The sequence below is a fragment of the Fulmarus glacialis genome, unplaced genomic scaffold (assembly GCF_000690835.1).
Source record: "Fulmarus glacialis isolate BGI_N327 unplaced genomic scaffold, ASM69083v1 scaffold8983, whole genome shotgun sequence".
NCBI classification, from domain to species: domain Eukaryota; kingdom Metazoa; phylum Chordata; class Aves; order Procellariiformes; family Procellariidae; genus Fulmarus; species Fulmarus glacialis.
In genome coordinates, this window is record NW_009200987.1 from 1 (window position 1) to 27,202 (window position 27,202).

Sequence of the window (27,202 nt, forward strand, 5' to 3'; positions counted from 1 at the left end):
GGGTGGCTGCGGTGGGGCAGAGGCAGGAGGGAGGAGCCGCTGGGGGCCTGAGGCGCCCGGGGGGCGCGAATCGCTGCACGGGCGGGATTTCTTCGGAGGCGCCGGGCGCGACTGTAACCTGCCCGTGTGTCTCTCGCCCCCAAGGCTGGTGTTAGCGCTCCCTTGCCGCGGTCAGCTCTGTTCTGCAGGTGCTGACTGCCTTTGTCTTACCTGAACTGGCACAGGTGCGTGTCTCGATTGAGGAGAGTGTCCAAAGCTGGTATGGAGCGCTGAAGTTTATTCCAGGTCTGAAGAAGGACTTGTGTACTTCAGAACGGATCAGACTGCCGTTAGTCAGAGACACTTTGTGCGGTAAGGATTTTACAGTCTCGGTAGCATCAGTGAATGCGCTTTCTGGAAATGGAAGATGGTAATGAAACAAAAACAAACCTTTGTGGTTTTTTAGCGTAGTTTGCTACTTGCACACTGTAGCAGCTCACTGCGTAGTACTCTTACTGTACACGCTTACGTGGTGTAGGGCATATTAGATTGCTTAGGTGGATTAATTGCCCCTAGAGACTTAGAGATAGTGATGGTTTTGCCTACTTCGGTTCTGTTTATTTTGATACAGAGTATAATGGATATGCTTACACCATACACTTACAGCATTAAATGTTTTAGGACATGCTTCTGGATAAACTGGGGAACATTCTCAGTCTGTATTTAAAAACAAGCTATAATGGCAGAGAACTGGTTATTGGTACGTTCTGGAGAAATGAGCACAGAAAAGGATCCAGTTGACTGCCAGTACTAGATGCTCTTAGCATCTAGTGCTTGTATACTGACATATTCATTGTCTAATATGAATATCTGGTTATTAATAATGCAAATCAGAGAAGATGAGAATATTGATGGAACGCTGGTTTCCGTTGAGGGAAGATCTTTCAGACCTAATGTAATAATCATATTCTCATGACTCATTTTCTAATGCTGAGTAATAAATGTTGAAAAACTAGTGATGATGGCACTGTGGGCAGTATGTGAGAGATGCATTTGTTCAGTTGAGCAAGTGGCTTCTTCAGCTGTGGGCCTGGCTGCTGATGGTACTGCTGATGTGTTGGAGCACTGCTGAAAATCGGTAATTGTTGACAATTTTTTCTGTGTGGCATGAATAATACTATTTTCTGTTCAGAAGAGCAATAACAAATTACTGTGGATGAATGAAAAAAAATGTTCAGGAGCTGAAGATGTCGGGATAGAGTTGTCTGATTGGTGTTGGTGGTAATACCATAATGCTGTTGATAGAGTTTTGTTCTTCTGAAGAAACTGTGTTGAACTAACAGAATATTGCTCTTTAAGCAGGGCAGTTTAGTTTTTTGCAGTGTGCCACGTAAGCTTTTCCTTATGTGTCTGAAAACTTCTGTAACTTTTTATCTTCAACCCCTGATTCAGCTAGTAAATTTGCAGTGGTAGCAGCCGCTGCAGTATTTGGGTTGGATAATATGTTGCCTTGCTCAGCAAGAATCATTTTAGTTTTTATTTGACAACATTTAAGTTTTTTACAAAGCATTTGCTCAGTTGTAATGAGCTACCCTGTTAAATTGATTGCTGATGAATTCTATGTGCAGTTGTACCCTTAATTTTTTTTTGTCTGTAGGGCCTCAAGCCTATGGGTAGGTTATAGGGGGGCGAAAAAGACAAAGCTGGTAATTAAATAATTAAGTATCTTGAAGAGGCATACTGTGCTTGATGCAGCACTTCACTTCTATAGCACTGTGAACTTAAATAGGTCTTAATGGTTGTGTTTCTATCGGAGGCTTTGTTCTAGTTATGGTAGTTGCTGGGTGGTAAACTGGAAAAAACTGCTTAAATCCGGTTGTGCAGATAAAAGCTTCAGTATAGCTTTCTGCTCATTACTAAATGTAATGATTAAACAAAATGATGGAGCTGAAACAATGTAACATTGCAATGAGCAAAAAGATTTTCCTGGTAACCTAAAATTAAGATGGCTACAGTGGTCAGCTTTCTGGAGTGAAGACCGCTGTGCATAGGTGTGTTTCTTTATCTCCAAACCTGATCTTGTGTTGTTTTAGCATTCTTCATATAAAAGCAGGCCTGGATTCTGCAGTGATAATTAGCTGTGACTGCCTGGAGATCTGGTAATGCCTATATGTATTAACTCTACAGAGAGTGTTTTTCAGGGATTCTTAAACATCAAAAGGCAGCTTGTCATCAGACATTAAACTGGTTAGTTGGTAATAATTAACTTATCCATTTTATTTTACAAGTTACCACCACTGAAAACTACTACCTACCTCCATTTAGAGATACTGTACTTGAAAAAAGAATAGTAGCTTGGCCATTCTCTTGGCCATTCTCTACTCTAGCAGACTTGTGTTATCTTCTCCTTTAAATAAGAGTGTGTCAAGAAGTCCCTAGTTTGTTTTGAACTCTGGAATATGTGCCTGTTATGTTAGAAGTGATTTCCAAAGGGTATACAAGAAGTCGCCTATAAAGTGTTTTTAAATGCACTGATGCACTTGCACTTGTTGCACAGTCCTCCAGATCACAGTATTTGCTTCCCTTAGGTAACCGTTTTTATGTAGTAGAATTATTGCCTCTGTTTCTTAAGATTCTGTCTTTGTGCAATTGAAAGCGCAGTATTAGCAATTTGCCAGAGACTAAGCCTCATCTGACTAGGCAAATAACGTAAGCAAACCTTTGCTATCCTTTTTTGTTCCATTTAAGCTTGCCTCTTGGAGGCCTCAGTAGCTAAAGAAGGGCATTTGACCAGGTGTCGATGTGACCAAAATATTAACTGTTCAGAATCCTTCCTGAGATTGCCACGGAATAGCTCACTTCAGTACAGTTCACATCAGCTATTCTAGGTGCTGGCTTCCTGGGTGCACCATGGTGACTGCTGCCTGGCACAGCAGTTGAGTGTTGTTAGTTTTCCACTAAATAAACTGGAGTAAGATAATAAAGAATGCTGGTCTTGAAATCAGGGCACAAGTAAAAGCTTTGAAAGATAAGACACTTAAGGTGAGCTGGTTTAGAAACATACCAAATGTTTACTTAGAGAAGTGGCAGATACTCTCAGTGTGCTTTTTTGTAATACATCAACAAAAAGTATTCTGTCTTGAAGCTGAAGAATACACAATCAACAAAACAAAGAGTTGACTCCTAACAGGAAAAAAAAAAAGGATCTTTGCCAACTCATATACTTGGGAACCCTTGTGATCGGTGTGTTCTGTTCTTAAGGAAGTGAGATGTACATAAGGATGAATGGTGTGATGAAAACTGATGACCTGTAATGGTGTAAAATGTTCAGAATGTGACCTATGTCTATCCATTAACACGTCATCTTTGGTGTATTTCTGGCTGAAGAAGTAGTAAGTGAGCACTCCAGCACTTCTCTTGACGTCAGGCCTTGTAGTTTACTCATACAGTAGGTGGTCAGTAGGATGTCTTAAGGAAATAACAGACCTAATTCACTTCACTTTCACTGTGAAAGTAAATCTCTAAAACTAAATACAAAAGATTTTTTTTATAACAGCTTGTGGCATCTTTGAGATACCTGAACAAAATTCATTTCAGAGGACAGCTTTAAGTCTAATATATTAGGAATAGATGTCTGTTTCCTTCATTAAAAATTGGGGTTTTTTTAAAAAACATTTATTGCTAATTTAAAAAAAACCTCAAAATTCTGATTGTGGTAAATTGGGAGCTTAATTTGCAGGGCTGTAACTCGGCAAACAGTGTTTTGTGTAGATAATTAAGAGTGAAGCAGTCAGATTTACAGATCCTTGCCAGGACCTTGAGCTAAGTTAGTGTTTGTTTCACTGTGGAGACCTGTTTTGGTGGAGAAACAAGGAAAAAACTAACTTTGTTCTCCCTCTAAAGTACATGACTTTCTATCTTTTTAGCTCTTTGACCTGGCTTCTTGTGGGATAAGGTGAGAGTGGGTGCCAGTACAAAAGGCTTGGGGAATGTGTGGGTGGAGAGTGGGGAGGGGCCTGTGACCACCACCCTTTTTTGTCACAGCTGTTATTCTGCACATTAGTTGTAAGTTAAGTTGTACCTGAGTGGTAAGGTTGTATAATATATCCCTACAGAGAATAAAAATCATCATTATGTATTTCTTGATCCCCAGATTATTTCTCATAATCCTTCAATATTTCTAGTTTGTATGATCTGTTAGACTAATTTTTGACCGTCAGTTTAGTTGCTGTCCATAAATATATGCTTTAAGGATGGGATCTGTACTTTTATGTCTCTTAATGAATCACCAAAAGCTGTTAACCTTGTAAGGCTCTTAATTGAAATAATTTCCATGTCAGTTGTAATCTCCCACTTCATAGGAGGTTGTGAAATGAATTGATTGTTACAGTCAAGAACTGTATTCAATTAGTGTAAGAGAAAGGGCATGAAGTATGTACTTTATGCTGTTTGATGCTCATTAGATAGCTGTGTGAGACATGACGTACGGTGCAGCATGCTGAAGACCATTGGAGTGACTAATTCACAGCCATGGATATCAACACAGTGGTATATTCAGATTGTTTATTTTTTGCTTATGTATGGGCACAAAGTACTGCATTAAGTTATGATGCATACTATTTGTTTCACCTTTCTTGTGCTTTGCGAGTCTCTATTTGAACTATATATTAGCTTAAAAAAGTATTCTTGCCACATGCATATCCATGTGGTAGTAAATGAATGCACCTGATCTGAACCATCCAGCGAGAGGAAACCTTACACGTCAGTGGAGTAAGTAAGGCGTAGAATCTAGATCTGTAGCTGCAGTGTGATGTAAGTGATATGAGAGCATTTAAGTATTTCTTTGGGCTCTAAGCTTTGAGAAAAGACAGCGCTAGATGGTCAAAGTACATTGAATGGGGTAGGCTGTGAAGTTGGCCAATGCAAAGACTAATGCACTGATAAGAGTAGAAGGAAAACTAGACAGACCTCCCCATCGGTCATAGGTGAAAGTAAATTGAGGCTGATTGGTTGGAGAGCTTGGGACCTAAGAGAATATGTTTCTTTAAGTGTCATGTTCACATGCTCAGTGTTGAACTGGTTGTCAGGTTTGAACTCCTAAAGGAGACTTTTTTCGTGCTGGTGCTTCTGCCAACAGAAGGATGCTTTTTGCGCTTCCTACTGCAGTTTAAAGCATGAAATGTCTGGGATTATGTAGGCATCATTTATTTAAACAGTTCACTCATGTTGTAAGGGTAATGATGGCCTATTTTGGGTTTTTTGCCTGCGAACTGTGTGGTGTAAAATGTATAGGGGGTCAGTCTAGAAGATCTTAGTATCCTTTCTGGTTTTAAGCTTCCTGATGTTATAATGCCATAGTATGTGCTTTCAGGTGCATTGGGGTTTAATAATTTCCTGATTCAAGGTGAAGTTTTGAGCGTATTGTGCATAGTGTACTGAGTGTACTGTAGAGCATATTCGGAGTACACAGAGGCTGGCAGTCTGCAGCCCTGTTTGTACTTACATTTTGTTTAGGTGGAGAGAGAAGAAAGTGTTACTGAAAATAAAAAATACTTCATAGAAGTTGTCTTCTAATAATAACACTTTGACTTTGTAAACAGCAAAATGCTGTGAGTGAAACACTGTATTTTTCTTTTTAGGTTTAAAAAGGCTAAAGCTTCACTAGAACTGTAGCTAGAATGGACAGTTACTTTAAAGCTGCAGTCTGTGACTTGGACAAACTACTTGATGAATTTGAACAGAATACAGGTTAGTTCCTGCGCTGCCTTGTTCTCCAGCGTAGTAATATTGGTCAAATGACTGTTGCCGTGGAATTTGAAAGTAACATATGCTAAATAAAAGCTTATATTGATGAATAGATGGGATTTAGAGGGGGTGCACTGTGGAAAGAGAGGAGTTTTATAAACTTTGCTTTTGATCTGTTTTTGCTTAAAATAGATGAATATGACTGCTACAGAACACCTCAAAATCCAGATGACTCGAAACACCATTCACTTTCTTTGGTTCTGGATTGCTTACATGTATACCCAACACCAAAACTGCAAGAGGATGCTAACAATTGTACTTCATCAGAAGAAATCTCTCTAGCTAGCCATATTGGAACAAGTGAAGAGCTTCAGAGTTACTCACTGCAAAACGAGAAAAGCGTTGCTGGACCTGATCTTTTGTCCACTGTGGACAGTGGTTCCTTAAATGAAATTCAGGCTTCAAATGTGGGAAGGTGTAGTATACCTGTGTGTGATCTTGTTAATGACACAGGTAACTTAATCCATTCAGTGGCTGTTCATGAAGATACTCAAAAGTTGCAGCCAGAAGACTTCCAGTACGGTGAAGGTTTGATTGGCTTTGGCATATCTTGCATACCTGTTCCTACTTGTGTGTCATCAGCTGGTTGCAGTGGTGTTTCAAGTACAGAGCAGAGTGATGGGGACTCAATGCTACAAGGTTCAGGACATGCTGAAACAGAGGAGATTAATCATTTAGCTTTAAAATCAGACAGTTATGCTACAGCGAGGGTCTTAGATCCATGTGATGATCAACACGGGACAGAATCTGTAAAGTGCAGTGAAGTATTTGATCAGCTTGAACAAACTGCTCGCCTCAATACTGCTTATGTCCCTGTAACATCACAGAATTCGAATGCGTACAGTCCCAAAAATGAGAAAGCATACGAAAAATTGCCTTGTGAACCACAAGATGAAAGTGCATGTTCTGCAGTAAGCAAAGAGATATATGGAAGAAATGCTATAGAAAAGGTAGACTCAAAAGATGAGAATAATGTTGAATCCATGCCTTCAGATCTGCCAAAGAGGCCGCAGTTGCACAAAAGCCATGCAACATTACCTGGAAATTGTGTTTTACCAGGCTCCTCATGTCAAATGGGAGCTAAAGGAGTATTGGAAAAGAAAATCACAGAAGAGAATGTAGGTAGTGAAGAACTTAATAGCAACGAAATACTAAACAGCGTTTCAGCTTCGTGTATTTCAGTTGAGGATGTCCAGACCTCACTGTCATGTCTTCCACTTCCTGTATCTATATGTGGTTCATTAGTTGTAATGGAAGAAAAAGTTAATCCTCTACCTCAAAATGAAATGGCGGAAGTTATTAGTGATACTTTAACTGTTCATGCTGTAAAGTCTGAAACTGATCTCTCCAGTAGGGAATCCTGCGAAAACACTGACTTGTGCGAACAGGAAGAATATATAGCTAAAATCAGTGAAAGTATTGTGGAAAAAAGTACAGATGGAGAGAAGTATGATACTCAGAATGTAATTGATGACAGTGATTCTCAGCAAATCAAAGCTTTTGCTTCTGCTTTTCTGGAATACGAACCTGAGCCATATGGTGTTGGTATAGACTCTTATTACAATGAAGGTATGAGCCCAATTATGGCTGACTTTACTATTGAGGAGAATGCTATTAAAAGTGATACTCTAATAAGCGATGCTGAGCTTGATGATTTCTTGTATGGCCAAAGTCTTCAGTCCAATGTGTTGAAGTCTTCAGACAATGATAGTAACTTAATGGAAGCTGATGCAGATGAAGGGAATTTCACAAATGTGAACAACCTGGATTTCACAGAGGTCACTGAAGAAAATATGCGAGCAAAACTCGAGGAGATAATGAACATTAATAGTAATCTTAAAGTATCTCTTACTGCCAATGAATCGGAATCTGCAACAGAAGAGAATATGTCTGGTATTCAGGACATGACTGAGAGTGGTAATGAAGCGCTAGTTTCTAATGTTCATACTGAAGGTGCAAGACCAAAGCAGTTGCTTGGCCTTTCCCAAGGAGCTGTTGATCAGAGACAACTGAATAGAACAGATGTACTTGAGGGAGAAAACCAGGAAGCCAGTTCTGTTACCCCAGAAGCTCCTTTCTCAGGCACCGGCGTAAACGTTGGTAAAAATTCTGACCCTGCATACTCTGGGGAAAGCAGCTCTGAAGCTGGAGGAAATCCAACACCTGAAAATGTAGAATCGCTTAAAATACCTGCAGCGCTCTCGCAGAAACAACCATTGTGGGTTCCTGATTCAGAGGCACCCAACTGCATGAACTGCCAAGTCAAGTTCACATTTACAAAAAGAAGACACCACTGTCGTGCATGCGGAAAGGTAAGTTATTGGAGAGGCATCCTGTATTACTGAAAGCAAATGAATTCTGATTTAAGGATAACCAAAATACAGAAGGGGAAGAATATTTGCACAATTTTTCTAGGCTCAAAATATTTTATTTTAAAAACAATTAATTTTATTTTTCCTTCATCGAAACTTAGACTGTTGGAAAAAACTGATATTAATTAAGAAACGCATGACTTTTTTGTAAAAATAATTAAAGGGAAGTACGGTGAATGTTCTTACCTTATCTTCCATTACTGGCTAGACTATTATGTTCTACATACAACAAGGAGGTTTAGACAGTGGACTACTCCATAGTACTCATAGTGAATCAGCTTTTTACTCAGCTTTTAAGTTAAGCTTAAGTATTTAAGCCTAAAAAAATTGAGGTGATGGTGATGATTGGAATTCACGTAAGTGGTTCTACTAGCTGTAAAACACTGTCCATGAATCTGGAAGAATTGCATTCTTTCAGGAGCTGTAACAGCAATACCAGTGCAAAGGATTTATAGCCTACATCTGTCCTCCTGTGTGTTTAGATGCATAATTTTCCAGGGGGGTCACCTCAGGGGAAAAGTATGCTACTTTTGTGGGGTAAATGGTACTCACCAGCTGAGCAAGTAATCTGTAGAACTTTTTTCAACCTGTGGTCTTCCGCAGTGAGTAAATAAAGCTTATTCTTAATGCAGAATTCCCTTGTAAGCTACTCTGTCTTACACTTTTACTAGTGCATAAAAATACTAACAATACTAATTAACTTACTTGTCAGTGTTCCTCTGTAAGCTTTATGGATGAGGAGATACAGCAAAGAGTAATGTCAGTACTTACTAACTTTTTGCATCCCCAATGTCGAGAGGCATCTGGAGAGGCTTGGTAATTTTTTCCCAGGATGCCTTTTCTAGCACTGTGTATTCAAAGCATAGTACCCGTTTACTTCAATGCAGTAAGCATGAACTAAAATGTAGGTCTGAATTTGGGTGCCAAGAAAATTAAGAACTCATTGTGACAACCTAGAAGTTGTTGAACTTAATCACTTGGCAGAATATCCTGTTGGAAGTTTTGTAACAATTTAAAACACAGTTCTTTAGAGTGGGTTTTGTTTTAGTCATAAGACTGGACTGACTGACTTCAAGTTCCTGTTCACATTCACTGTGAAATTTCTTGCACCTTGTATAGAGATGGGGATAAAAGCACCCTTCACTACACAGTCCTGTTTACAACCATCAGCTGTTGTTAATCTTGTGTGTTACCAGAGGGGTTTTTGGCAGAACAGTGTGATTAGAGGGAGCATCACAATGCGTGTTTATTGGGAAAATGAGTGAAGGCAGTATAGATTATCTAAACTTTACAGCTACTGGGGTACTATGCATTTGTAACTCTGTCATAGCTTTTCTGAATGTGCAACAGCTTAAAAAGACTTTTGTCTTTTTAATAGTAACTTTTTGTCTTTAAGGAAAAAAAAACCCAACAAAAACCCAAAAACATTCCTTGCAGACATGTTGTGGTTTGTTGTGGTTTCAACCTCTTGGACATGAAGAGAAACTGGTAGGAGTTCACAGTTGTCCTCTGTGGACTATTCTGGAAGACAACTGTGTAGTTTTCATGTGGTCCTGTAGCTTTTTTTTATCAATGAAAATGGCAACACTTGTGAATTGTGGCTTCTGTGCTGGACGGAAGTGTGAGGTTAGTGGTCCCTACTTTCCCTCCGATCTGCAGCACTTGTGAGGCCAAACAACTTCACGGTTTCTTTATTTAGGTGTTTGTTCAGCTCTTCGTAGCTGAAACAGAATCAATTTCTTTGGTCAGCGGCCTTATCTTAATCTCCTTTCCCCTGTTACATTACCAGTCCCTTAGTTTGTCTTCACCTTTTGTCTCCTGTGCATTCGGGTTAAGCTGCATCCTCTGTTGTGCGTCCCAGTGGCACCAAGTGTAAGAGAATACCAGTTGCAAAGGATTGTACTTAGCATTTGAAGCCCTGAGGTGGATTGTAACTGATTAGCAATTAATCTTCACCAGTTACATTCTTAACATCTTTACTGAGCGTGTACATTTTCAGTTGAGGTAAATTACCTGTGACACTAACGCAGAAACAACTGGAATACTTTATTTTTCGAGCTCATATTGCTGTTTTTACAGTGACTTTTCCTACTTAAAGGAGTTCACTTGTAATAACTTAATTTTTTTCTCTGTCACTACTGTTTGGTGTTTTTTCCCCTTAATAACTTTTTTCCCCTGGTGATAATTAGGAGTAGCAGAAGACTTCTAGTGTTCTTTCCACCTACTGGTCAGCAATAGAAGGCTTCTGTCAGACCAAGGTTTCAAAAGATACATTTTGTACAGGCTAATACTGACTCTAGAATCTGCATATAGCTAAAAATGGTGGGACTTCTGAAAACTTGCAAATCACCCTTGAAAGAACATAAGGGAGAAGTGAGAAAAGTACCAGATGTTTATGGGAACTGTTGCAGAAGGCAGCTTTACTAGAGACACAGTTCTTTGAATGGGGTTGTGTAGGTGTGATCCAGGCTAAAGAGACACACGTTTTTCCCCATGTCTGCTTAAGAATAGACAATATGTATCCTGTTGGAGTAGAAGACCATATTCTGTCTTCAGTCTTCAGCCAGCTTTTAAAATACTTTGCTGAAGGGAGCTAGTAACATGAAGGCAACTATGCTTATTCTTTCTGACAGAGGTGGGAAGCCTACTTAGCCAACACAGTTCCTGAGCCAGCATTAGTAAGTAGCTTGGAAAGCAGTGAGCTCTGGCTTAGTTATCTGTGAGGCAGAAGAGGCAGCTTGGAATTTCATGACAAACTGATAATGCTTGTTATGGAGAGACTTGGTGCAGCACACAGTGCTGCAAGATCAGTGTATAAAGAATGGCTCTTTGCTGGTATGAAACTAGATAATTTTAACCATTACTATTAATCTTAAATGGGAGATTGCAACAGTTAATCTTCAGAGATAATACTAAAGCAGTAAAGCAAATCTGACCCAATTCTGGGGTTCAGCCCTTGTTCCTATCACTGTTGTTTAATGTAACATAGTTACGGGATTAACAGAAGTAGGAGTGAATTTCGGAATAGGTGGAATTGTTTTAATCACTCCAGATTTTAATGTAATATAATTTTAATATAATATCACTTGTATTCTCCTTGTTGCTGCTCTTTGTTGCATGTGTATTGTGTACCTTTTTCTGAAGGTTTCTTCATGAGAGAGAAAGATACAGGCTTGAATATTAGGCTGCAGAGGGTTTAGAATCAAACAAGTGTATTTCTTGGAAGAGTTTTCTAATCGCTGTGCAATTGTATACCAGCTGCTTTCAGCTATGACCTTTAAAAAAAAAAGTAAAATCCAATTTTAGCTAATTTTTGGGCACCTGACCTTATGTGATAAAGCTGCTCACAGCAAGAAATTTTAGGTGCTGCTCTGTTTCATAGCTGAATCTGAGAGAGTATTGGCGAGAGCTGAGTGCTTAGCTCTATAACGTGGGCGTTCCTGGCCATGTGTGGAAGGTTGGTTTGTAGACATCTAAAGATTGCTTTGGTCCAACAGAAATACCTGAGAAATTTCGAAAGCTTATGGTATGGATAGGTTGTGGTACAGTTCTAGGGAACAAGATAGGAAGACCCCTGATCAAAAGCAGACTTTGTAATTTGGCCCAAATTGTGGAGTTTTTGAGATTCCTAATCATAGCATCATTGAATGGTTTGGGTTGGAAGGGGCCTTTAAAAATCAGCTAGTCTAACCTTCCTGCTGTGGGCAGGGAGATCTCTCACTAGATCAGGTTGCTCAGAGCCCCTTCCAGCCTGGCCTTGAACACTTCCAACGATGGGGCATCCACAACTTCTCTGGGTAACCTGTTCCAGTGTTTCACCACCCTTGTTGTAAAAAATGTCTTCCTTATATCCAGTCGAAATCTACCCTCTTTCAGTTTAAAACCATAGCCCGTTGCCTTGTCACTACAGGCCTTGGTAGAAATTCTCTCTCCATCTGTCTTATAAGCCCCCTTTATATATTGAAAAGCCACAGTAAGGTCTCCCCGGAGCCTTCTCTTCTCCAGGCTGAACAACCCCAACTCTCTCAGCCTTTCTTCATAGGAGAGGTACTTCAGCCCGCTGACCATTTTCATGGCCCTTCTCTGGACCTGCTCCAACAGGTCCATGTCTTTCTTGTGCTGGGGACTCCAGAGCTGGATGCAGTAAAAGCCTTTTTAATAAAAGCCTTTTTAGTCTAGTACTTTCCCTTCTCCCCAGACAGAAATGTATTGTAAGATACATATGCTAAAGCTCCTTTTCTCCTTCCCTACTTCCAAAAATGTGTATGCATGCTTTATATAATGCAATCTGTTTTAGTAAAAGGAGTAAATAATAGGAGCTTAATTCAGGAAATACTGGGATTTTGTCTATAATATTTAATTCAGTCTTTTTCCGGTTCAGGTTTTTTGTGGTGGCTGTTGCAAACGAAAATGCAAACTACAATACATGGAGAAGGAAGCAAGAGTCTGTACTGGCTGTTATGATGATATTAATAAAGGTAAAAAGGGGGTTTTTTTGAGTAATTGCAGTAATCATTAAAGAAGAACAGGTACAGCTAGTATCTCTTTAATCTTTGTTCTTTTTGGGAAGCTTCACTACTTTAATTGGTGTATGTTTTCCTATTTCTCAGGTGGAGGGAGGAAGAGAGTAATTGTACCTCTTAGTTCGATTTCAGTTTTTATTTTAAACTTTGAGTAACAAGCTGGTTATTTTTTATTTAAAAAAAAAAAAACGGTAGGTTTGAGCTCTGTAGGACTAAATATAAAGTTATGCTATTGGGTCATCTGTGGCAGGAGTCTAGCAAAATTGATCCTCCCTCCACAGTAGCCTTCTATGTGTTTAAAGGCTATACCACTGCTTGTTCTCACATGTTATTTGCCCATTTTATGTAGCTTTCTGTCCTGATATTTTTACGAGTCACTTAACAGTACTACAGTAATTGAATCATAAGATAACCTTTTCTTAACTGAAGGCTAAGCATGGATGCTTATGGAAACATCAGGAGAAAAGATGGAGGTCCTGATTATTAATATTTAAATAAGTTGAAAACACACCAGATTTTTAATATGCCACCTGAATGGAATTTGACTTGATAAGTGTGATATATGTATTTGCACCAAAGTACAGGGATCATATGGTTCAATGTAGTCACTGCAACAGTAGCAAGATGTACAAGGAGGTCTGTTTTTATGTTAGGAATGTATCAGGCAAATGTGCAGGTAGAGAATAAAGAAATCTAAATTTTCTCCTGTACAATAACTTGAGTGTTCATTTTTCATAACCAGCTCACAAATTGTGTACTGCTCTTGCAAAAAACCCCACTCATAATACTGCACTGCAAGTGAAATTTAATCAATTGTGAGATCTTAAAAACTAACCACATTTTTTTAGCACAGGCATTTGAAAGGATGATGAGTCCAACTGGTCCTGTCCCCAATTCCAGTATCTCCTCTGAGTATGCTTCTGCTGTTCCACCTTTGGAGGAAGCCCAGATACCTGGTAGTGCTAGCTCTCCTTCACCTTCTGCATTGTTACCTATCTCAGTACTTAAACAACCTGGTATTGAAGGTATGCTAACTATAATATAATATATCTAACACTTTCAGGATCTCATTGGAAAGAATTGTTTATCACATCATGGATACATTCTTGGTATAGTGGTATTTTTTGTGGGAAGTGGAAACTGTGAACTGAGACACTGGAAAGTTACTTTAGTTCCCAGTGTCGATGCCATCCATGTATGAGCTTGACCAAGTCTGTCTTAAGTCTTCACTTATGAAATGTAGATGTTCCTTTTTTTTCATTGTCCTCTCTGTTTATATTGTAGATTTTTTTTGTGTGTAGATACTACTTTCTTCATTTTTATATAGCTTAGGAGATCTCTGGCTAGTGTTGCAACTGCCAGTCTCACAGTAAGAACAAAAAGTAGTTGTTTAGGGAAAAGTTGCTAAGGAGCAGTAGCGATTCATTCTCTGTGTAAATACGAATGATCAGTGGTGAAGTAGAGTCTTTGTTCCACTTCTATTAAACATCTGACCTTCTTCAAGGAAAATAAATTTTTAAACAAAGTGATAAGCTAACTTTTTAGAGTGTATTTCATCTTTTAGTTGTGATATACACTTCATTCTTGTCTTGCTACAGAGGGATGATTGAGGAAGTAGCCTTCCTTATAGAGGAATTGATGGATTTAACTATAGCATGGCAGCTTCCTCTGCAAGTGTGAGATTTTTTTTGCATGTATTTGCCTGACTGAAGACTGGCTGATGTCAAACTGTCTACCTGTGCTTGGTTCCAGTAAACAGATTCTTTATATATTTGGGGGGAGAAGGGGCTTAATTTTTATCCCTTTCAGCTATTAGAACAGTACAATAATATGAAGTCAGTGTTGTTTTCTTAACCTGTCCTAGGGCTGTGCCCCAAAGAACAGAGGAGAGTTTGGTTTGCAGATGGTATTTTGCCAAATGGCGAAGTGGCAGATACAACAAAACTTTCATCTGGAGCAAAGAGGTCGTCACAGGACTTAAGTCCAGTAAACCCTGACTTGCCAGAGATGCGTATGGTATGAATTAAGAAGTGTGTGTAGGTGTATGAATTGCCTCTTGAAATACCTTTGCTTGCTATTGATGGGGCCCCTTACATACCATAATATGACTTTTGCTTCAGAGCTTTTGGAATCTGAGCCAGTATTTGATTTTTTGGGGGGGCGGGGTGGGGGGGTCACTGTGAAATCCTTGGATTGAAATATTCTGTAGACCATACTCCAAAGGAAACCATGTTTGTTTTGGGGTGTATGTGAACTTTAAAAATGGTATGGCAGAAACTTTTCCAAAACAAGTGTTTTTTTCTACACAGCCTTTGATTAACTACTTTTTATGAAGGTAATCTCAGCCATAGTTCTGAAACCTGTCATTAACAACATGCTTATAGTAGAAGTTAGTGGGGTTTTTTTCCAGTGGCTTGCTATAGTTTGCCTGTTGGATTAGACTAACCAGAAGTTGCTTAATGCCCTAGAACACTACATTATAGGGTGCAGCAAAATCTACATATTGCTTCTAATATGAACTAATATTGAACTGAGAGGGAGATTGGCTTTTTTACAATAGATCATATTCATGGTGTTGAACTAGTTGCACTTGACAAGAAAAGTCCAAAGAAGTGGTGTAAGTTTGCTGTGGAAAGATTTGGAGAGATTCCTCAGCTGGAGCCTTTTTAAAATAAACCGTAGCTCTGAAGCGCTCTGTCAAGTGATTACATAAATTCTGTGATTCTAGCAATGTCCAAGAGTTTTTAAAACAAATCAGTAAAGCTAATGACCAGACCACATTGTTATTATTTGTATAGAGAGGATCTGAACGGTTACCAGGTATATAGCATGTAAATCAGCCTTAATTCATGAAGAATGGATGATAGTAAATGTGACTTCATTTGAACAAGGGAGGACTCCAATAAGTTGCAGTAATCAAAAGGTATAGCCTGTCTTCCATTCTGGGGAAAGAGGGTATTTTCACTTGCAAAAGATGAGCAGTGTCTAAAATTAAAAGCAGCATGGACAAAGTGAGTAGGAGACAATTAGTTGATGGTTCTTGTATGCAGCTTCAGAAGCTCAAACAAAACCACCATACTGCAGCTCTAAAGCAAGGGATGTACTTCACTAGGTGACACATAATCCTGAACATGCTGCCACAGGATGCTATGAAGGTCAAAAGTATAAAGTGTTATGAAACACCAGCAAGCAAATTCGTGGGGAAGAAGTTGATTAGAGGCCAATTTAGTCATCTCTTTGCCCGTGGGTTTGTGGTCTGTTATTTTTGCAGTTGTTGTCTTTTTTTTATTGTTCTGACACATGTATTCTCTAAACAGAGGATTTGCTGGAAGCTGTCAGCATACCAGGAGAACTATTACAGGACAAGCATAGGGTTGTTAGGTTTTTTTCTTGTTGCAATGCAAAGTCTTCCCTATTGAGATCGGATGCAAGTCTAACATATTTGAAAGATGGTAGCGCACCTCTTGATTTTTTTTCTTCCCCCCCCCCCCTTTCTTTAATTACAGCTCATATCCTAATGTGCCTATGCTCATAGCTTGTCATATCCATTTCACTGGGGGAACAGCATAGGTTTGACTCCAGACTAGAAATGAATCGGACTGTAAAATGCTAGACTCAACTATTAGTGTAGAAATAGAAATACACTTGCAGTACTGAACCTGTTGATCCCAATGATGGAAAATTACAATGATGACAATGTTCAGTAGCTATGAGTGGGGAAACAGTAATACTAAACAGATTCCTGGAGGGGTACTTGGTTTATTGTTGATTGTGTTACATCTGACTGTTGTATGCTAAAATGACTAATCTGCAGTGCTCTGATACGAATTTTGTGTTACCGAACAAATAAATTAATGATGCATCTTCACCTAATGTAACTCCTAAAGATGGAAAAAAAAAAAGGAAGATCCAGGAGAGATTTGGTGGCTTTCTTCTTGTTTACAGGAAATGCATTGTTAGTATTTGTGATAGATTTCTTTCTCTTTTTGCTCCTAGAATGCTAGTAATGAAAGTTTAGCTTGTTGTGAGACAAGAGTGTAGATACCTTTTTTTTTCTTCGTAGGCTGCAAACCCAGAGGAAGATGACATATTAACCGATGTAAATCCAAAACCTAAGGAAGAAATTGATATTATTACAAGAATGGAGGAATTATGCCCTTCTGTTTCTTCAGATGATGCACAGCAGGCTGTTGCAGGCCAGAGTGAGGTGGTACATAGTTATACATCTGTAACTTTAGAAACTGAAGAGTGTTCTCCTACTGCAGAAGCTGAGAAGACTAGTTCCAGTTCAGTTGATCAGACTACAAGTGATATGCCTGTTAGTCCTTCAAGTTACAGAGCACTATGTGGTGTTGAAAACTGTGTTCGTAAAGAGATCAGCCTTGTTCCTGATGGTGATAAACTGCCACCACTTTTGCTTGCAGCGGGTGAAAAAGGAAAAGGTAAAATTTGAGAAAATTGTTCATATTTAATCACCTCATGCAAGATTTCTAAATATGAACTTGTGTGTATATAACTTGTATTTTAATACAGTTCTAATCTCTCATTTATTTGCTGCACATTGGACTGTTGGGTAATTGAACATGGATTATTAACAAGATCAATATGTTATGAAAAAAATACTTCATCACTTAAATGCATTATAGTAGTGATTGTGCTCATTGATGGTAACTTAACAGTACCAGTGTATGGATGAGGAGACAGCAGATACGATTAGTCAGTAATTACCAAGTGAATGATAGGCCTAGTTTGCACCTTTGTTACAAGTTACCGCTTTGTTTTTATATGTTCCTTGAATCTTAGGGTAACCTATTCGTTGGTTGATCTGTAGCTATTCTAAGTTTGAGAATAATTACCACCTTCTTAAGATAGTAGGATGGTACAGTCTTTCATATGCTATGATCTGTAATTCAATGTTTTGGCTGACATGTTGAACTAAATTGGGTGTTAATTTATTTAGATCCTCTAGTGGAAGAACATCCATCTCACCAACAGGTCACCTTGCTTCTTGTGGAAGGAGGTCTTAATCCATTAACTTTTATCCTGAATGCAAACTTGCTTGTGAATGTCAAGCTAATAACTTGTAAGTAGTGCACATCTTCTTTTGCATTAAATCCAGCTTTCTTTTTCTGACTGTAAAACAGCATTACTGATCTGTCTTTTTAATGAAAGATTCTTCAGAAAAGTGCTGGTACTTCTCAACAAACGGACTGCATGGTTTGGGTCAGGCGGAAATTGTCATTCTGTTGCAGTGTTTGCCAGATGAAGAGATTTTTCCTAGTGAAATACTCAAATTATTTATTGACATCTATAAGGATGCAATGAAAGGTACGTTATTTTAATATCTTCTTGCTGATCTTTAAAACTGGAAGTCAGTATGTAATTTTTCTTGAAGTATTTGTAAGTATCTAATGATTCTGTTGAAAAACCTTGCAGTGTTAGCCTTGGGTTCTAAATAAACGACAGGAAGAAAAAAATTTAAGTTTCTTCGTTTCATGTACTTCTGTAAACATCCTGTTTGCAGTTTTTTGTTGTTATTTAGTCATATTGTGTTAGAGATTCTGGGTATAAGTCCTTGAGTCCATGGTTTAGGACATCTGGAACTTCATTTGTACAAGTACAATACTCTTATGTATGTAAATATTTGAGGTCTGTTAATCGAAGTTCATCAACTGATGTATGCTAGAACATTGTACACTTCAGGGTTTTTGACATTTGTTTGGAAAAACCTGGTTTCATATTCAGTTCATTTAGTTAGTAGATATAGAGCACTTAGTTTATGGGTGTAGATGTCTGACAGACTTTCAGGAATATGTGAGATATACCATACGGCTTGCAAGTCTGTAGGAGACCACTGGTTAGAATAGTTTTCTTGACACTAATGTATTACTTCTCCAGATCTGCAAAGACACTCTGTCCCTCTTTCTGCAGGAAGGTTAATAAGAAACATGGAAAACATTACTTTTACTGAAATCTTCCTCAATAACAAAGAGCATGGAGGATTCCTGTTTGTTTCACCAACTTTTCAGAAACTTGATGATCAAATTCTACCAGATAACCCTTTTCTTTGTGGCATTCTCATCCATAAGCTGGAAATACCCTGGGCGAAAGTTTTTCCGATCCGTTTAATGTTGAGATTGGGAGCAGAATATGGGGGTAAGTTTTAACACTTTAAATAGTTGTATAAATGTAAAATTCCTTTGGAAAAGACAAGTTTTTTTAGACAGCAAAATATTTAAAATAATCTTTGCAGTATTTTATGTTACACTTGTGTAAGACTGATGTTTCATACATGGGAAGCCACCTATTGAGACACTTGGAAATTTACATTGTCCTGATAGACTTCTTTGATTATTTTGGTTTCTCTCTTTTTCTCATCTTAGCTGATGAGAAAGCTAAGAGACCAAAACCGACAGTAGTAAAATATCAAAATGTCTGACTTTTGTTGTCATAGGAGAAAGGTTTAAAGGGAAGTTCACAAGCCCAATTTACAACTCTGACAAATTGTTTTTTTGAATTAAATTGCTGAAATTGAGTATATTGGCAAAATATTACTGCCTCATAAAATGAATAAAGGTATTCATTACTTAAAAGGATAACTTACTAATTAACACATTTGAAATCTCTAGGCCTTCTTTCAAAATGAGGTGGATGGATAGCATGTAAATGTGCACCATCAGAGGTTGTGCAGTGACACAGCCTCCATGTAGGAATTACCTTCCACAGTCTGTTGCAGGCTGATGTGAGCATTTGCTGCTCTCCCAACAAGATTTAGATTGACTCTGCTCCAGGCTCACCAAAGGAAAGTATTTACACAGATTCCCATTGCCTTGAAGAACAGATAAAGCTAGCTTGAGCAAGACCTGAAAGTAGATACTGTCCTAAATGCTCTTTAGAATTCCTTGTGTACTTGCTTGAATAACGCAGACATTTAATTTGGCAATGTAGGTGCTGTTTTGTTTCCTGTTGCACTGCTGCTTATGATTTAGAGAGCAGGAGTTCAGTTAAGGTGCAGCATGCAGCTGTTGCTTAAGTGGAATGGATTTCAAAGATGTATCATACACAACTTTCCTGACCTGAATGCATTTTTGATAAATAAGCTTTCCATTCTAGTAGCTGCAAGTCTATAAATATGTATCATTTGCTTGTTTCTGGATTTCTTGAGTCAATAGCGGATTTCTACTGGCCAGGCTTCTGTCTGTGTGTTGACAAGCTTCTTTGTCATTCTTCTTTCTCTTATCGAATTACTTCTTGGTTTTGGTTGTGGGTTTTTTGGTTTTTTGATTTTTTTTTTTTTTTTTTTTTAAAAAACCAATTTTGTATCTTTGACCTCACAATCCTGACTGTTGTTTTCAAATGGCTTCATACTGTGGTCTGTGTCTCCTGCATCTCTTTGCCTTCCCTAATTTCCATCTGCATGTGTTTCCTGTGCAGCCATGGGTCTTCAAAGCATGTTACTTTGTATGAACATCCTCACTCACTCTATTGTTGCTTATCAATACTAAGTATTGTATTCGCTTTATATTATAGCATTAACATAGAAGCAGATGTTAACCTGTATGGTATTCTTATTCAAGCAACTACGAAGCCTTGCAACCCCTCCCGCAGCTGGTGACCCAAAGACTGAGCCCAGGATGTTTCCATCCAGATAACCTACTGCAGGAAACATAGCTGACAAAGCATATGAAAGCAGCAACAAGTCTCTGCCACAAAATTACTGCCACTAGGAGAGTGACTCCGTGCAATGACATTGCAGTAGGATTTAACCGTGGGTAGGGAAACTATGCAGTCGGCTAAAGCACAGTCTGTGACAGAGAATCAGACAGGGGCACTAGTTCCTTTGGCTGGTCAGATACTGGGATTAAGAAAGATAGGCTATAGCTGAAAATAAAAATAAATACTTGGATTAGCAAGTCTTACGGTTGTTGATAGGTAAACATGACCTTTTTTTCCTCCTTCCCCCACCCTAGCATATCCCACTCCTGTAGTAAGTTTCAGGCACCGGAAGCCACTCTTTGGAGAGATAGGACACACAATTATGAATCTGCTTGTTGTAAGTAGATGTTTTATTCTCTTCCTCTCCTGTTGTAATTTAGACTGTGTAAAATATCCTCAAAACTCTCATTCTTGAAGGCAGACTTATTTCTGGCAAAGGGCTAATGTTTTTGTTCTTCATACCTGACTTGAAACTTTCTTACCAAAGAGTATTTGTATGAGTTAGGAAGGCTATAGCTTTCACATTATATTGTTACGCATTAGTTCTGGTAGTGAGAAATGGCTTTAAATGAATGAGAAAAATGTTGACATTTACATTTAAGCTGCTAGTAGTCGTTCAGTTGCATTTTTCTCTTCCAAGTACTGGTGTGGTGCAAGAATTCTACTCTTAAATCTGACATTCTTTGAATCTGAAGAAAAGACTTGACAGGCAGAGGCTCTGGTCTAACTGTAACAGTAATTACTTTGTCACACAAACTTAACCTTTCCAATTATAATTAATTGTCTGCTAATGTAAAAACTTTGTCTGTTATAGGACCTTAGAAATTATCAGTATACTTTGCATACTGTAGACAACTTGTTTGTTCATGTGGAAATGGGTAGAAGCTGTATTAAAATACCCCTAAGGAAGTATAATGAGGTGAGTAAAACCATCTTGATTAGCTTTCTAATCCAAACTGCTTTAGTCTTTATTATTCATATAATACCAGTCACATCTTTAACATGAGCCCTTAAAAAAAAAAAAAGGTCTTAGAGGCCGTAATGTTTTTATTCTGTAATCAGTTTCCAGGCAGTTCTGCAAGTGAGTTCTCCACTTGATAGCAGCTCTCTAGATTACTTTGCTATTTGCTGTACAGTACACTCTTTGAACTTTAAACTGATGTAAGCATGTGATGGGGGGAGGTGGAGGGCATGAAATTATCTGAGCACGCATTTCCTTCTTCCTGGATATGTTGGAAAGTGGGTAATGATGAGTGACAAGTTGAGCTTTAGGGTAACTATTAAATGCTGAAAAATCAGCATTTTCTTCAAAATCTTCTAGCACGTATCTTCAAGGATTATCTCTTACACATTTCCTGATGGTGGTGTTCTGCTTAAAACTTTAAAAAAAAAATCTGTTTTGCCAGCGTAGTTTTTACTACAATTTGTTTACTTCAGCTTTAACAAAAAAACCCTGAATAGTAAACTGCATGAGGCTTAATGTATATTTTAGCCTTAAGACCAACAAAACCCCTACAACTCTGATATTCTGCATTGTCCAGAGGTACTCAGACTTACTTATCCCTCTCTATTGAAGTAGGATTTTTGATCGTGCTTAGTGTTACTCCAGCTAGTCATGGCAAATTGTGTTGTTCAAACTCTCTGAAATTGACTAAGTTAATAATTCTTGGGATTTGTTTTGAGAGCTGTTTTTTTCTAATGTCTTGTATATAAAATGAGTACTGCATAATGAGATTTGTCAATTTAATGATAAATTTTGTACTGACAGGTAATGAAGGTGGTAAATTCTTCTAATGAACATGTAATTAGTATTGGAGCAAGTTTTAATACTGAAGCAGATTCTCACTTAGTGTGTGTGCAGAATAAGCATGGCCTCTATCACACACAAGCGATCAGTGCTACTGGACATCCTAGGAAAGGTAAGCTGTATAATTTGGCTTGTGGAGAAAAATCACATTTCTGGAGCAGAAATGTAAGTTCATTTTTAGGTTGCAAGGAAAATATGTATTTGCAGTAAGTTGTTTAGGCAAAAAGTTCAGCATTCAAGCAGCAAAGTAATTTAAATGCAAAATAAAATGTTGCTGGTTTATATCAACACTTAGCTACTTTTTACAAATGTTACATTAAATGGAGATTAATACTTTTTTCCTCTTTGTTTCCAGAATGTTATTAATATAGCTTACATTTTCAGACATAATCAGATTCTGTACATATTTCAAAATCTAAATTTAATATTACTGTGAATTGGGGGAAATATTTACATACATAAAAAAATAGTCTCAATAACTGAGTGTATGGAAATATGGTAACAGTGAGTACCTCTATACAACACCTAGCAAACTGATACTACTACCTTTTCTGAGAAGAGTGCAGAGGTGCCTTTTAGGTTCTGAAAGTAATACAGCTGTGCAGCATTGTGTGTCTGGGTTGATGAGTCATGCTTTTGAACAAGGCCCATTAGCTGGGGGGGAATTCCAGACTGATACGGCTGTACTTTTACCATCTCTGGTGTCAACCTGAAATGTGCTTCACTAAGCATAGCTACTTAGTGTGTTTTTGTTTGAAGCACTGTGTGTAACTAACAAATTTACGCAAAGGTTTGTAGCATGGAAATCCACTTATGTCATCTTTTCTTTCAGTTGCTTTTAGTACAACTGAAAATGATCTAAAATTCAGGACAAAAAAAAAAACCCAAACAAAAAAAAACCAAACCCATGCCACTGTTTGTTCAACTATGTCTCCCCTTTGTATATGGAGCTTTTTGGTTTGCCTATGTTGACTTGCCACCAATACCTTAGAAAGGTACTGCATGCAGTCACAAAATAGGTTAACAAAGCTGGCCTTTTTTGCCAAGATCTGACTGGAAAAAATTCTTCTGTCTTTAGAGAGTTATGTTTCGTATCATCCTGTGAGTAAGGCATTTCTGTTAGTGCTTTCAGTATAGTAGTACCTTTTTTGTCTGCCTTTTTAAAAAGGAATGCAAGTTAAATGTTAGTAATGGCAAACTTGAGTGATATGAAGTTGTATTCACTTCGTTGCTACTCTTTCTAGTTACAGGTGCAAGTTTTGTGGTGTTCAATGGAGCCTTAAAAACATCTTCAGGATTTTTAGCTAAATCAAGTATAGTTGAAGGTAAGAATTTTCTCCTAAGTGGTTTCTTCTTAAGAGAACTTTAAAAAAAAAAAAAAAAAGCAGCAGTCTTGTGCAAGATCTTTATTCCTCAGTAAGCTAAACTTTTTCTTTTCACCATTTTTAACTTTGTAGAAAACTTACTGCACACAAATGCTGTATGAAAAAATACGTGCTAGTTCACCTAACTTGTTTAAAACACACTAAGTTTTAACTTTCTGCTTTAGTGAATGCAAGTCTTTCCTTTACGGCTGCCTGTATCTGGAACTATTTTCATTGCCGTATTGATGAAATACATATACTGACACATAAATGCAAAAAACTTCTAAGAATAGTATAAGATTGGTATTTTAGTCTTAGTTCTGTTGACAAGAAAGGTTTTCATTACTTCCTCTTTCTTGTAACATTTAATGCTTAGTTGGGGGATGGAGTCCATTTGATGTGCATTTATTAACAAGCTGTAGGAGAGGGTTGGTCCCACTAGAATTTAAGCCAAGAGTCTACTAAAAACCTGTGCTACTCTTTCTGTAGATAAGTTGGAATTTTAACTGGTTTTCTTCTAGATGGACTAATGGTACAAATAACGCCAGAAACGATGGAAAGCCTACGTCAGGCATTAAGAGACAAGAAGGACTTTAAAATAACTTGTGGCAAAACGGATACAGGAGACATAAAAGAATATGTAGATATTTGCTGGGTAGAAAATGAAGAAAAAACAAACAAAGGGTAAATGTATTACCAAAGCAAAACATCATAGAGAATTCTTGTTCCCAATTTTCAACTATCCAGCTTTAATTTCTTGAAATTAATCTAAGGTATTTTTATTGGAAGAAAGTACTTGATACTAAAACCTGAAAAGGGATAGAACGGTAAACTACCTGCAATCCTCTAGATGTCACTAACAGAACAATTTTGCTTGTAGTTCACCAAAATTTAATACCATTTTCTCTGTTTGGGAAGTTGACAGAAAAAGTGTGTGAACCTCGAGTTTCCTTTGAAAGTCCTCTATCAAATCAGTAATGAGTTTGTGTGAGGTTGCAATTAATCCCTTTAAGCTTCCTTGTTAGAGCGGGCTTGGAAGTGCATAGTACTGTCCTTGGCCATTCGCCGTTTGGAATGCCAGCATTAAACAAAGCAAAATGAGTTGTAAGACGTATTTATTGGATGTGATTTGAATGCTTGTTTATGTAGCTTCGAACTTTAATTATACATCACTAACTCAAAACTTGTCTCATCCATGGGTTTGACTTGGTATGCCTTTTTCTATGGCTTCTCTGACCAGCTAGAACAAACAGTGGCTTTACCTAAGATGGCTTATAGCTTCTTAAACCTGTAAGATTAGGTTTTTATTAGGTGTTGTTTGTTCTCTATTTAGGATATTTCTTTTTGTAGCTTCTGTATTTTCATGATGCAAGTCCTGCATTACATTTTGTTGTAAAGCTGTTTAAATAGCCTTTAAGGATGGCTAAAGATTATTTCATACAAGTTAATTCAATCTAAATCATAAAATGTTGTTTTAATTATTAACCATACTATTATCTTCCATAGAATTTTAAGCCCAGTTGATGGAAAATCAATGGAAGGAACTCAAAATGAAAAAGGACCACAAGGCAGAGACTTCGAAAGAGAGGGCAAAGTTATGAAGTGTACTGAAGTTAGTAAATTACATTGTTCTTGAGGCTTTTTGCTACTTTTTAGAATAGTTAAGTGGTAAAGTGATCATACTAAGTGATACCACTAAAGAAACTAACTAATTTGATGAATAGCTATACTGATAGGCAGAATGTACTTTGTAGCTCTTTGATAAGTTTACATACTTTTCATTTTTCTCCTCTGAAAAAGACTAAAAGTCTGCTAGTATTGATAACTCTATAAAATATAATCCAGATATTCCCATGGTCACTTAAGTATTTTGATTGAATAGATGAAATACTAAAATACTTTGCCAGCAAACAAGCATTATACCTTGCTCTGTTTTGCATTATGTGTATACTGAATTACTCTTTTCCTTATTTTGTAATATAACCAGGCTGCTGACTGTCCTTATTCTTTCTATAATTTCAGGTACACTATTTTCTAAAGGACCATGAACTAACCAGTCCTGTTCCTCACCAGTTTGCTAAAGAGATTGCTATGGCCTGCAGTAGTGCTCTTTGCCCACATCTTAAAACCTTGAAAAATAATGGGATGAATAAGATAGGCCTAAGAGTTTCTATTGACTCAGATACGGTAATCTTTCAATTTTTATTGCAGATGCTCCATTTCAACTGAAATCTCTTTCTTGTAAAGACCTTGGATCTTTTTCTGAATGTTTTCAGTTCTTTGCTGTACCCCAGATCCAGACTGAGGATGAAATTTCATGAAGAAGCTGTCTTAACGACTAGTTTTTCTTGAAAGGAATAGTCCTGTTTCCTTATTCTGCCCAAATTCCCTAATAGCTGCTTACAGTAAGCTATCAGTCCTTCCCTAGTTCTAACTCTCTCTGGCACTCATCTGCCTCCAAGGTGAGTCAATTTAGAGAACCATAGAGCTCATTTTCTGATGCTTTTCTCAAATTACTTAGTTTTCTGTTGGTTTTGCTCCCTCATGTAGTTCAGTAAGGGATATCTGCACCAAAATCTGTACAACAGAACAGGACAGGTCTGCCCAGCTGAGGATGGAAGACAGGGAAGGCAAGGCTATCCAGCATGTGATGCCCCTGAAAAGATGACAAAATTGTAGAACAGTTCAGTTCCTTGCCTCTGAAGGTGTTCTGTGTTACACTTCCTTATCTTTTTTGAGAGAAGGTGGAAATACAGTCCTGAAAATCTGGTTATCAGTAGTATGTTTTGAAATTAGTCTGATAGTAACTGTGATACTGGGATATAATCAGATTGTTCTTTGACATCACACTGAAGCAGTCTGGGACGCAGAGGATGCGTGGCCCTGCAAACCCAGGGGGAGTGTTGCGTGCTTCTCAATGGCAAGCCTAATCATTCATGATTGACCTCAAAACCCCTCCAGTTGTCAATGTTTCAATGTCATTTTGTCACTTCATGCTAGCTGAAATAATCTTTTACCAAGATACTACACTTTTGCATTGTCTTGTTAATATAAAAAGTGTTAATATCAACATTAATATGTTTTCCTACTAGGTTGAGTACTTAGCCGGATCTGGAGGCCACCTTCTTCCACAGAACTATCTGAATGAATTGGACAGTGCTCTGATTCCTGTGATTCATGGTGGGATGTCAGATCCTACAAGTCTACCATTGAAAATGGAATTAATATTTTTCATTATAGAACATGTGTTTTGATGAGGCTGATTACAGGCAATATACAGATTGCTAGATCTGAACACCAAAGTTATAATGCTACAAACACTAAAAATGTTAAAGTTTCTAAACCTGTTATGTTTTAATAGATTTTTTCAGACTGTTTTTTAAAACCCTCAAATCCTTTCTGGTTACTTTACCACAAAAGAATTGTAGTTTGTAATGTTTCCTAAAGTTCTGAAAGGTTACACTGAATACAGGTACAGAAGAGGGCAGGTTTTGTTACCTCTTCACACAGTTGTAGCATTTACTATATGTAGTGTAACTTTAAGCCATACTATCTTGCCTCTTAACCTCAGATAAATATGTTAATAAAGATTGCTATGGTTAGATCTAATCTCTCTCTGAAGCATGTGCTTTCCAT

The 27,202-nt window shown here is 37.8% G+C and overlaps 1 protein-coding gene across 1 annotated transcript; it reads left to right on the plus strand.

The window, feature by feature from the left end:
- Positions 1-5,657: 5,657 nt before the first annotated feature.
- On the plus strand, positions 5,658-26,820 carry ZFYVE16 (zinc finger, FYVE domain containing 16). The gene is made up of 17 exons (XM_009573771.1): positions 5,658-5,727; positions 5,917-8,096; positions 12,538-12,634; positions 13,528-13,704; positions 14,544-14,695; positions 16,743-17,121; positions 17,640-17,762; positions 17,852-18,007; positions 18,611-18,835; positions 20,650-20,732; positions 21,210-21,314; positions 22,164-22,314; positions 23,447-23,527; positions 24,088-24,250; positions 25,073-25,178; positions 25,589-25,753; positions 26,659-26,820. Exons 1-17 carry the CDS (start codon positions 5,658-5,660, stop codon positions 26,818-26,820), a joined length of 4,575 nt encoding a protein of 1,524 aa, XP_009572066.1.
- The last annotated feature ends 382 nt before the right edge of the window (positions 26,821-27,202 follow it).

Excerpts from the sequence above, each read along its gene's own strand:
- ZFYVE16 (XM_009573771.1), top strand. The coding sequence starts at position 5,658 with ATGGACAGTTACTTTAAAGCTGCAGTCTGTGACTTGGACAAACTACTT. Across the intron at positions 8,097-12,537 it reads ACTGTCGTGCATGCGGAAAG|GTTTTTTGTGGTGGCTGTTG; the intron begins GTAAGTTATTGG and ends TTTCCGGTTCAG. Across the intron at positions 17,763-17,851 it reads GAATGTCAAGCTAATAACTT|ATTCTTCAGAAAAGTGCTGG; the intron begins GTAAGTAGTGCA and ends TTTTAATGAAAG.